This window comes from Helobdella robusta (genome assembly GCF_000326865.2).
Source record: "Helobdella robusta unplaced genomic scaffold HELROscaffold_64, whole genome shotgun sequence".
Lineage (NCBI taxonomy): Eukaryota > Metazoa > Annelida > Clitellata > Rhynchobdellida > Glossiphoniidae > Helobdella > Helobdella robusta.
In genome coordinates this window covers 278,339-291,143 of record NW_008705358.1, presented here as the reverse complement: position 1 = coordinate 291,143, position 12,805 = coordinate 278,339, and the positions used below count along the sequence as shown (strand labels likewise).

The window sequence follows — 12,805 nt, the reverse complement described above, 5'->3', positions numbered from 1 at the left end:
CAGCCGCAACCTCACCATAGCATGCGCCTGACATTTCGTAATGGTCGATTCCTAGGCTCGTGCTATATAAGGTGCCGCTAGTGGTCTGGTAACACCTCTGGCCAGCAGGGTTGAGAGAGTTGAAGTCGAACCCTGCATAAAATTCAAATCATTCCAGAATTTTCGGCTTTTTTGTTTCTGTTGCTTGCCACTAAACTTTTAACAACATATCATCATTTTCATCGTTATCATCATCATTTTCTTCTTCATCACCATCACCACCATCATCACCACTACCACCACCACCATCATCATCATCATCATCATCATCATCATGACTAGCCCATAGTACAGAGCAGTCTGTTGTTGTAGCAGTAGTCCTTGCAGTTGTCCAGGGTGTCGTTGGTCGGGGGGCGGATGGGGATGGGAATACCCCCTTTCGTCTGCGTGCTCGGATATTTGTTCCATACGCAATCAACCGGTACTGTGGTTGGGCGTTTTTATTATTTTTATTTTTGTTGTTGTTGTTGCTGTTGCTGTTGCTGGTGGTGGTGTTTTTATTCATCATTCATGTTCTTTCAACTCGGGTTTAAGTTCCATTCAAACACATTTAACTATGCCGTTAATGTTATTATTATTTAATGTTATTATTTTAATATTAATTAATGTTATTATTACTATTATTATCATTAATATTAAATAAAGAAAAATTATTATGAGTCTTATTATAAAATAAAAAACAATAATTTCAAACCAGTGAATGTGACTGCACTCGTTGGTCCGCTAGGCGGTTGTGTGGTAACTGCGTGTGCGTGTGTGTGTGTGTGCGTGTGTCTGTGTATGCGTGTGTGTGTGTGTGTGTGTGTGTGTGTGTGTGTATAAGTTGATGCATGTAGGTAGATTCAAATAACAATTGTTTGCCAAGCCAATGCCCAGACAGATTTCCGAACATACATTAATCAAGCCAAAAAAGCCACAAACATACAAATAAATAGAGAGTAATAGAGAGAAAGAAAAAGAGAGAGAGAGAGAGAGAAAGAGAGAGAGAGAGAAAGAAAGAGAGAGAAGGAAAGAAAGAAAGAGAGAATAAAACAAAAAACCAAACAAGCAAACACTGACAAACAAACAGACAGACACAGAAAAACTAACGAGGACACGAAATGAAGTAATGCAAAACACCGGCTGCCTCCCTCTGAACATTCATTGTAGATAGCCAGCACTTGATTCCACGGGAGTTTTTCTCATCCCAATCAAATCCGTACAGGCAGTTGTTGCTGCTAATACAAGTAGCTTGGCACTGATCCAGTGTGAATACGAGGGGCTGCTCTAACCCCCCTTGCGTGTTGGTGTTCTCTTTCGTGTACCAGGTACACAGACCCACAGCCAGATTTTGCGCTGCAGTTTGAAATTGAGCTACAGAAGAGAGCTGGGTTACAGTTGGATATTGAGCCGTAGTTGGGGATTGAGCTGTAGTTTTGAATTGGATGGATTTCGTGGTTGGATGGATTTGAGATTGGATGGATTGTGATATTGGATGGATTTTGGGATTAGATAGACAACATGAAATACAAAATTGTTTTTTCTTGTTAGTTGTTGAGTAAAATTAAAAAAATTTGCCAATTATATATTATTAAATTATAAAATGTATGTGTGTGTGTGTGTGTGTGTATGTGAGTCTGTGTGTGTATGTGTGTGTCTGTGTGTGAGTCTGTGTGTATGTGTGTGTATGTAAACGTGCGTGTGTTTGTATGTATGTGTGTCTGCCACTTACTCCAACAAACGAAACATTTAATGAAGAGAGACAGGAATATACAATACTTCAAAATCATTTTGTCGTTGTTGTTGCTGTTGTTGTTGATGATGTTGTTGTTGTTGATGTTGTTGATGATGTAGTCGTTGATGATGATGAAAAATAAAGACAGCTCCTGATATATGTATATAAATGAACCAATTAACCCAAAAAAACAGTTAAAAGATTAATTCGCTAAAATTAAAAACGAAACGATGATATGTTAAATATGTACAAGCTGACGAAAAAGTTAAGCAAATGATAGTAATATGTATTAACAGAACACCTCACTATTCAAGAGCTTTGGCTATCAGTCACACACACACACACATACATACACACAAATGCACACACACACACACACACACATATGTATATATATATATCACATACGCACACACTCATATATATATATATATATATATATATATATATATATATCCCATACATATATACACACACACATATGTATGAGAGAGAATTGTGAGAGAAAGAGTGAGAGAAAGAGAGAGAGAGAAAGAGAGAGAGAGAGAGAGAGAGAGAGAAGTTAAGTCATGCGTGTAATCGTGCACACATCTATAACGAGCATTTATTTAAAAATGAAAGACCAACTAATCAAATGATAATCTATATTAGTAATTTTTCAATTAAGTTACCTCAATTTGTTTTGTCATTTCAATTTCAAATCAAAATTAAATCCAAAATACTTTTTCAAATAGGTTTATTACTATTGAGAATAAAAGAATAATCTTGCCAACTGGATGAACTGCAAGACTATTCTATGATTGTTACAACACAATTATTATTGAATACACACACATACACGCACGCACACATATACTCACATATATACAGACACACACACACATACATACGCGCGCGCACACACACACTTTCCATTTAAATGTTCCTGTACTACTCCTTCAGCTGTATTAGAAAAATCAATTTCAAATAAATTACATAAAAATTATCTATCGTAAGAACAAAAAAAATATCACACACACACACGAACACACACACACACATACACACACACATACACACATCTAGAATGTTATTACATCAATCTTTGGTACATATGTGTATTTGCACAAGTCGTTTGAAGTTGAAAACGCCAAAAAGATTCTATACCTACAACAATCAATTTGTTACTATAATAATAATAATGATAATAACAACAAAAATAATAATAATAAAAATAATAATAACAATAGATTTACTATTCTTTATTATTGATTGTTTATTTCAATTCTCTTAATGTATTTGTATCATCTTATTCATTTTTGATGTTGTCCAAAAACTGCTAGACAAATTGTCGAAAAGAAACCTGAATGAATTAATGGATGAATTAATGAATAAATAAATTAATTAATTAATTAATTAATTATCGAATGAATGAATGAATGAATGAATTAGTTAATTTATCAATGAATTAATCAATGAATTCATGAACAGATGAATAGACAAATGAATGAATACACAAATTATACCTATCATGAAGTAATCAGGCTTTTTCAGGCCTGTAAACATGATGAAAAATTTTCAATAATCAAAGTTTAATTTGAAAAATGAAATTTATTTATTCATTTATTCGTTTACTCATTCATTCATTAGTTCGTTCATTCATTCATTCATTCATTCATTCGTTCGTTCGTTCATTCATTCATTCCTTCGTTCGTTCATTCTTTCGTTCGTTCATTCATTCGTTCACTTAATATTTTATACGTACTCAGTTCACTTTTCGGCGGGACCGTGGCTACATTGGTGTTTGAAGTTTGTAATAATAATAATAATAATAAAAATAATTATTAAAAATTTAATTATAATAATTATATTATTATTATTATTAAATTTTATAATGACAAATAATAATTTTTGGAACAACTTTTCATTCTCTACATTTGGAATTAAATGAAAATATGGAACATGTGGCGTAAGATTGAAGAGGTTAATCAAATATTAAAAACAATTTTCACTTATATACATAAAAACAGAGTAAAAGAGAGAAAGAAATAGGGAGAGAAAGAGAGAGAAAGAGAGAGAGAGAGAGAAAGAAAGAGTGAAGAAAATATAAAATGAGAGAAAGAAGGAAAGGAAGAGAGATATAGAAAAATGAAAAAAAATCCATGTAAAAAGATAGAAACATAAAGATAAAAAGAGATAAAGAGAGCAAAAGAGAGAGATAAGAGAGAAAAAGAGAGAGGAGAGAGAAAGAGGGAGGGAAAAAGCCCTTACCGTAGCAAGCAGAAGATAGTTGATAATGAGAGATTCCAGTAGCATTATAGAGAGTAGAATCAACGGACATGAAACATTTTTGGCCGGTTGGATTGTCCGGATTGTAATCAAACCCTGTGAAGTAGAAAGAGGGATTCATTCATTCATTCATTCATTCATTCATTCATTCATTCATTCATTCATTCATTTATTTATTCATTCATTTATATATTCATTCATTCATTCATTCATTCATTCATTCAGTCAGTCAGCATTTGTTTGTTCATTATTTCTTATCATGACATTGCCAATCAATAAAGCTAAAATCAAACAAATTTAGCGGCGAAAACACTAAAAAATCATCATCATTATCATCACAACAACATCATCATTATTATAATATCATCAGCAACAACAACAACCAAAAGAGCAAGTGACGTAGTTTTTGCAGAATTGTTGGCACTGAGTGACGTCATCGTCGTTGGTGACGTTCATTGGCCTACCACCAAGCGTGTTTCTATTCTGATATCTCATCCAGCCGCATGCAGATGGACCTTTTGTTGTTTGGGGTTTGCTATTAAATTAACAATACTAGCAACAACAACGGAAGCTTGTACAAACAATAATTACAACAAAAACTAATAAAAAACAACAACAACAGCAATTAACACAAACAATAACAACAATTAATACAAAGAACAACAATTTATACAAACAACAACAACAACAATTAATACAAACAACAACAACAGCAATTAATACAAACAACAACAACAACAACAACAATTAATACAAACCATAGTAACAACAACCTACTCATTTGATAGGCCACAGTTGTCGAGTAGTTGGAAAACATCGGTGGCACTGGGGTGCTTAGCGCTATAAAAATTTGTCGGCCATTTTGTTTTATTATTATTATTGTTGTTATTATTATTATCATTGTTGTTGTTATTATACAACAATTATGTTGTTAGTGCTAAATTGTTATTATCGTGAATAAACATAAACAACATCAAATGTTATCTCATCTATCAAAAACTTACGGTTGCAGTCGTAATGATTAACTTGGCTAGCGGTGCTCTTTTGGACGGATGTAGAGAACCAGCAGCGAGTTGCGGTCAGTCCGGATTCGTCCCAATCAATCCCATACTGGCAGTTGTTGGTCGAGGTTGAAGTTTCGCAGGCAATCCTGCAATCAGCTAGGGACGTGTAGGCTTGGGGGTTTCCATTCAGTGTTTTCGTGTTGTACATTACGGGCCAGGTGCACTTGTCCGCTGGTTTGGCAGTTGTAGGTTGAGGGATTAATAAAAAACGTTAACTACTTCTTCTGTTGCTACTATTGCTGCTACTGCTGCTACTACGACTATTACTGCTACTGCTGCTGCTGCTACTACTCAAAGCATCATACACTATTTTGCGTATGGTCACTATGAAATCGAACCCCGCAATTGCAACGCGAGACCAGGCATTAGTCAAAATATAATTAATCACGAAGAAAAAAAAAGCTAACGTTCACAATAATAATGATCGACCCTATTGGCCGATTGATAGTTGGTGCCTGTGGAAAAAAAACATCGGGTGGTCGCAGTGTCACTGCTGTCCCAATCGAACCCGTAAAAGCAGTAGTTCGTGTCCGGAGAATTTAGGCAGTTACTCTTGCAGGCTTCGAGGGTCGTGTAGGACTGAGGAGATCCGCCTAAAGTTTTTGTACCGGCGGAACTCGACCAAATGCATGAACTCTCTGTCGGAATGCAAGATTTGGCATATTTTTTATCGGTTTTTTGAGTTAATTTGGCATGTTTGTGTTAATTTGTTATCGGGTTTTTATTAAATTGTTTAAAAAATGCATTTCTTTAATTATTTTCAAGATATTACAATTCGCGTAATAAAAATTAAATTCTAAATTTCCAAAAAAAAGAAATAAAACCCCATTACAAACTTGTGCAGTCGTAATGATAAATACCCACGGCGTCGTATGTAGTGGAGCTAGTGGAGAACCAACATTTCAGTAGATTGCTATTCCAATCGAAGCCATTTTCGCAGTAATTCGTCGCCTGCGAGTTCAGGCATGCAGACTGGCAGGTTTCAATCGTGTTGAAGGATTGTTCGATCCCTCCGCGAGTGTTTTTGTCCTTTGTGGATCTCCAGTTGCAAGTATTGACTTTGGGGAGATAAATTATTTTAATATTTTTTTAAGTATTTTTGGTGATCTTATTGTTATTTTGTTCTTTATTTAAAATTTTAATTGATTTATTGATTAGTATTGATTTATTGATTATAGATTTAGTAGAATTGTATTTAGTAAATGTTACCAACACTGGGCTGAGCAATACTGAGTGAGCACCAGCAAGCAAATTATTCTCATCAACCTGGCATCCATTTTTTCAAAAGACATTTTTACTCGAAAATCAACAAAATTTTATGAAATTTTACAATTTTTTAATTAGTTAGGTTTAGAGATAATTAGTTAATTAATTAGTTAATTAATGAACTTATTGTTACGAAGAAAAAAACTGTTTAGAATTTTAGTATATTGTAATGTTCTTAATATAATTAACTCTATTAGACTTAAGAAATTTGTCACTTTGATATCAATCAGTAGGAGATCTGTTGTTCAGAGCTGCGTTATTTGGTAGTAGGTAGATATGTATATGTGTATGTATGTATGTATGTGTGTGTGTGCGTGTGCGTGCGTCAGTATGCATGCACATATGTATGTTTTATTGTTATACAGATATTTATACAACAGTAAACAGTAGAAGCGAGTTATTCATGCTAAGCCTGAAGCAAACTATAATACGTTGGGTGTTCCTCAAACGACTAAACAATATCACACTGTACAGATGAACTGTTAACTAATTTTAGAGATAGAGAGAGAGAGAAAGAGAGAAAGAGAGAGAAATATGGAGAAAGAGAGAGAAAGAGAGAAACTATGAATGATGAATCAACCAACAACGTAGTTTGTCCTGGACAATTTCTAAAGAGATGGAAAAAAAGATTAACGATGCTGAGATGTGGTTTTTGAGAAGAATTATGAAATTTAGTTGGACCTCTCATACTTCGAATGGGGATGTATTAATAAAACTGTCCGATTAGGAGAAGAGGAAATTACTGCAGATGATCCGACGGGGGCAGTTTAAGATTTTTGGTCACATCATGCGGAAAGAAAGAAAGAAATTCAAACAACTACAGGAAATATTGCAGAATGGGTTTCTTTGATGAAATTTGTTTGCGTTTTTGTGAACTTTTAGTGAAGATAATTTAAATTTTTCTCATTATTAAACGAAGAATTTTATCTATAGCGTTGAACATTACGTACTAATGCTATAGTTTTTGATATATTCTAATTTATCATTATATGTTACAGAAGACAGGCTATAGTTCAATTTTTGGAATGTGAGGCTGATATATTGATTTAAGCTGATAGTTCTCAATCACTTGAATACGAAAATTTATGATTTATAATGAAAATTTCGTCGTTTTTGATATATAGCACATGGATATCCATGATATAGTATCTTGAATTGACTAAAGAGATACCATTATGCGTTCACCCAGACTATGTTGATGACAAATTAAAATGCACTTGTACTCTTCTGTCGAGTTTTTAAACCCATGTTACTGAACTTGAGCTATAGTTCGAATCTTTTTCAATGTGACGCTAGTATAGAATTGAAAGAAAAAAAAAATTTTTTTTAGAAATAACTTGCATATTAATCAGAATAAAATAACATCAAATCATATTATAAAGGAAAATGTTAACATTAAAAAGGTTATTGTAACCAAAAAAAGTTAATAGTAACAGTTATAAAAATCAGGGTGTTGACAAATTTGGATCAAAAAAGATTTCAAAGCCCTCCAAGAATAAAATTGAGGTACGGGTTAAAAATTTTTTGCCTACACCACAGACCAAAAGCGTTATGTAAATAAATATTTGTTATATATATCTATAGTTATTTGTTCATCATTTTATTTAATTATCTATTAATTAAAGGATGATAATTAGATGAACATGCCAAATGAGAAGGTTTCGTTTTAACAGCACATAGTCATGAAATTAATTATAGAATTAACGATAGATTGTGCTAACAAGGTTCTCAAAACATTGTAATGTTAGCCAACTAAAACTATAAATATATAGATAGATAGATAGATGGATGGATGGATGAATGAATGGATGAATGAAAGAGTGAATGAATGAAAAAGTGGATGAATGAATGAATTAAAGAGTGAATGAATGGATGAATCAATCAATCGATGAACTAATGAGCGAACGAACGAATTAATCAATGGACCGCACTTTGGATTGGTTAGATATATAGAAAAATAAAAAATGTAATATAATTGTGTGTGTGTGTGTGTGTGTGTGTGTGTTTATGGATAAGCACGTGAAATTGTACGTGATGTATGATGTAGGAATATATGTATAAATGACCACCATTGATTAACCAGCCCTAACCTAACTAGAATTAACTAGCTCTATCTTATTGAGTCACACAGAAAATTTGGGGATGTGTGTGTACATCTGCTTGCGTGTGTGTGTGTGTGTGTTTGTGTGCGTCTGTGTGTGTGTGTGCGTGTATGTGTGTATTTATGTGTGCGTGTGTATTGTGGGCAACATCAAATATAAACAGAAAGTTGTCTTTGTTGTTAGAAATGAAAAAAGTGTCTTCTCATTTGATGATTTCGTTTATATGTTTCCGTAGCAAATGAAGCGAGCCATGAGTGAAACTACAAGCAGACCTGTTCAGAGGATTATTTAATTATCATTAATATTCATCTATTTATATATTCGTTTGTATGTTTGTTTGTCTGTGCGTGTGTGTGTGCGTGTGTGTGTGCGTGTGTGAGTGCGTGTGTGTGTGCGTGTGTGAGTGCGTGTGTGTGTGCGTGTGTGTGTTTGATTGTAAATAACAATCTGTATTAATCAAATTAAATCGATCGATCGACACAAATAATAATAATAATAATAATAATAATAATAATAATTTACCAGTGATTATCAATCCTTCCATCATCAAATCTGAAAAAATACATCAACAACCATTATAATCTTTTTTGGAAAAATCAATAACAATAATGACAATAATAAAACAACAACAACAATAATAATAATAAATAAGAATAATAATTATTAATAATTATTATTATAATAATATTAATAATAATTATTATTATAATAATATTAATAATAATTTCAAAGTTACTTTTCCCACTACTGTAGTAGTTTTGTTTGGTGGTCGTTCCTGAATAAAGTAAAAATTTCATTCGTTCGATCATTCGTTCATTCATTCATTCAATCATTCATTCACTCATTCATTCATTCATTCATTCACTTACCACATCCGTCAGAGGGTTGAAAATGGAAGATCCCGGCCATGGTGTTACGGTACGTTCCGGTACTATTGAAACAACGCTGACCAACTGGGTTGGAGGGATTGTAGTCGAACCCTGGTGAGGAAAAATGAAAAAAAAATCTTTGTGGACTGGGTAAAATGAAAGAAATCTTCCCGGATTCAATTTAAACAAATATTTTTCAACTCAATAGGAACCATTTTTTTCATAGTCCAAACATTAAACTGATTGAAAAACTTGTCAAGCCAGAACCGTCACGTCATAAAAGTGATTCTTAAATCAAATGAGCTTAAAAAACTAAAGTCATAAGAGCATTTTACTAAAAGAAACCAAACGAAAAAGACAAGTCCAGACCATAAGGACAAGGATTGAAACTGTTACAAGCAGCCTGGCAAGCTTGGTAGGTGCTATCGTTGCCAACATTCATTGGCCTACCATTCTGTGTAAAAGTATCGTTAGACACTATCCAGTAGCAATTTGGGGGGTCTAAGAATTTTATTTTATCATTTATATTATCAGTTATATTATTGTTCATATTATTATTTATATTATTTTCTCTTCAGCATTTCTCGACATCTCTCTTGCAGTCGAACCATCATGCAAAGTTGTAGAGTTAATAAATTATGTTAATTAGTGGAGTTAATAAATTATGTTAATTAGTGGAGTTCATAAATTATGTTAATTAGATACTTGTTGCCGGTGGTGATGGGGTCCTAGAAGAGCCTGAGTAAAATAATATTTAAACATTTCCTGGACTCCGCGTTTCATTTTGGCATAAATTATAATAAATAATTAAATCAATTCGAAAGTGTACTATTAGCAAACATTATGATCATGGTTTGACTTACTGCACTTAAATAACAGTCTAGTAAAATTAAATTCTAAGGATAAATGAAGATGACAGCTGATATGAGAAGTGAACGCCATGCAACCAACCGACACAGCTGTTCTCGTAATGGTCCACTCCAGTTGATCCTGTCTGCTTCATACTGGTTGTGGAGAAATAGCACCTACTATTAGTTATGTCCCAATCCAACCCATACGTGTAATTCGAGGCGAGATAACTGGCTTGGCAATCAGAGAGGTTTGTGGGGTTCTTAAGAATTCCGCCGAGGGTATTTGTGTTCGAGTATTGAGTCCACCCGCAGCCGTAGGTACTCCAAGGAGCAGCTGGCGTCGGGGTGCCTGAACCTGTGTTTGGATTGGTCCCGTTGGTTGGTTGTCAGTGGTGGTGTTGGTGCTTCTAATGAAAAGTTACAATGCGATCTCATTTTAAGAAGATTTGAATAGACATTGAATCAAATCATGTTCACATGGCATCATTCTGCCACACTCAATGGTCGGCTTCAACGTTGGGACGAAGGTGGCACATGCAACCGAACCAGGTCATCGTGCATCACAACTTATGAGATAAAGTTGTCCACTTACTACGATTTGCTGCTACTATCACTTGGTTAGTTGAACACCTTGCCCGCCCACAACAACCCACTCATTATTATTATTATCATCATCATCATCATCATCATTATTATTTTTTTTATTATTAGAAACTACGAAGGCGCCAAGTAACATTTCACGAGCACTGCAAACCCATTTAGGTGCATGCCTTGAAGCAGCAGCACATACAAATGTTATGTTGTCAACATCTGACAAGGCAGCAAGCATTGGAACCCGGTCACAGCGTGTAAGTATCTTAAACGTCACGCCATCAGCCTAACCAATCTGGCCAACTCTTGATGAATTTGAATCGCGTGCCAGTTAGTTCGCCGTAAGGAGCTTGATTTGAAAAATGAAACCGCAAACAAAATGAAACAACGAAAAGATAAACCAACTTGTGCATGTTAAGTCAAAATGGCTGACGTTATTAGCAGGCCTCTTAGTCATGCTTGTAGAGAAAAAACAGCCGTTCACGTTCCAATCCCAATCAAATCCGTTCTGACATACATTAGTACTCGAGCATCCAGCTTTGCAGGCATTAAGAGTATTGTAAGTTTGCATGAAAGAGCCTCCAGGCGTGTTTGTGTTGGGCGACTCCATCCATGAGCAACCTGTTTGGAGAATTTTTTAGAGTTTCAGTACCTCAGATCCATTTCAACTCTTAGTTGAGATTTTTTGTGGCCTAAATTTTGTTTCGATGTTCGTTCTGGAGAACTTTGTGCTCGCTTACGACAAATGCTTTCATGTTTTTGTGGTGAGAATTATTTTGTTGTGATGAAGTTTTGTTTGTTTTTTTAGTTTTTGAAGATTATTTTGTTTACAATCATTAAGATTGCTAACATATTGTCGAACATTAAAGAAGACATGATTATTCCTATTTTGTGGACCACTTCAAATGTTAGCAGTTAAACGATTTAATTTCTTAATTTGAACGAAATTCTGAAAATTTTGAATCAGACTTTGGGCTGAGCAGTGCTGCCAGAAGATGACCAGGAAGAGAAACTTTACGGAAACCATCACGACGAAATCTTCTTCTACCTTAATTAATTACAGCAAAATAAAATAAAATTATGAATGAACTAGTGAAATGAATGTCGAAATATAATTAGAAATTATAGACAAACGTTAAAATAATCAAATTTTCGAAAATGAGAAAATGACTTAAAAAAAAGGGCTTTCTGTAATAGGCTGGTACATCAAGCCGAACAGAGCTGCATAAATAAGTAACCAGGTATGTGTGTATATGTGTATTATGTAAATAGGTATGTATGTGTGTGTGTGTATGTGTATTTATGTATATGTGTGCGTGTGTGTGTCTGTGTAAATGTGTATGTTTGTATGAAATAGAGAAACTAGCCAACCCACCCAAATCATATTATTCGCTTCTGCATAACAATGCAGCTGGCGAGAGGAGCTGAAAGTCGTTACAGAATAGAATTTAATGGTATTTATGTATGTATGTGTGTTTGTATATATGTATGTATGTATGTATGTATGTATGTGTGTGTGTGTGTGTGTGTGTGTGTGTGTGTGTGTGTGCGTGTTCTTGGTTGAGAGATTCTCAAATGAGTAACAATGAAAGTAGCGATGATGATGGTAATAATAATAAAAATAATAATCAACTATGATATTGCTTATTATTATTATTTTGTTATTTTTTTAGTAGTAGCGAATCGCCAGTAAAGAGAGAGAGAGAAAGAAAGAAAGATAGAGAAAGAGAGAGAGAGAAAGAGAGAGAGAGGAATAAAGAGTAAACAATGAAAGAAAAAGAAAGGAGAGAGAGAAAAAAAGAGGAAAGAGAGAGGGAAAGGAAGAGAGGGAAAGAAAATTAATGTACAGAAATGTGAAGTATTTTATAAGAAGTGTATACAGATAGAGAAAGAGAGAGAGAGAGAGAGAGAGAGAGAGCGAGAGAATAGTAGTAGTGGTAGTAGTAGTAGTAGTAGTAGTAGTAGTAGTAGTAGTAGTAGTAGTAGTAGTAGTAGTAGTAGTAGTAGTAGTATAATAATAATAATAATAATAATATTGTAT

General features: G+C 34.0%; 1 protein-coding gene across 1 annotated transcript; it reads right to left on the bottom strand.

Annotated features, from left to right (window-relative positions):
- Positions 1 to 317: 317 nt before the first annotated feature.
- Positions 318 to 11,791, bottom strand: HELRODRAFT_180695 (hypothetical protein; the record flags this gene model as incomplete). The annotated part of the gene is made up of 13 exons (XM_009030000.1): positions 318 to 463; positions 1,129 to 1,446; positions 3,259 to 3,288; positions 4,004 to 4,117; positions 4,405 to 4,536; positions 5,026 to 5,256; positions 5,493 to 5,723; positions 5,922 to 6,143; positions 9,323 to 9,433; positions 9,692 to 9,823; positions 10,274 to 10,528; positions 11,170 to 11,385; positions 11,734 to 11,791. 13 exons carry the CDS (start codon positions 11,789 to 11,791, stop codon positions 318 to 320), a joined length of 2,196 nt encoding a protein of 731 aa, XP_009028248.1.
- Between the last annotated feature and the right edge of the window lie 1,014 nt (positions 11,792 to 12,805).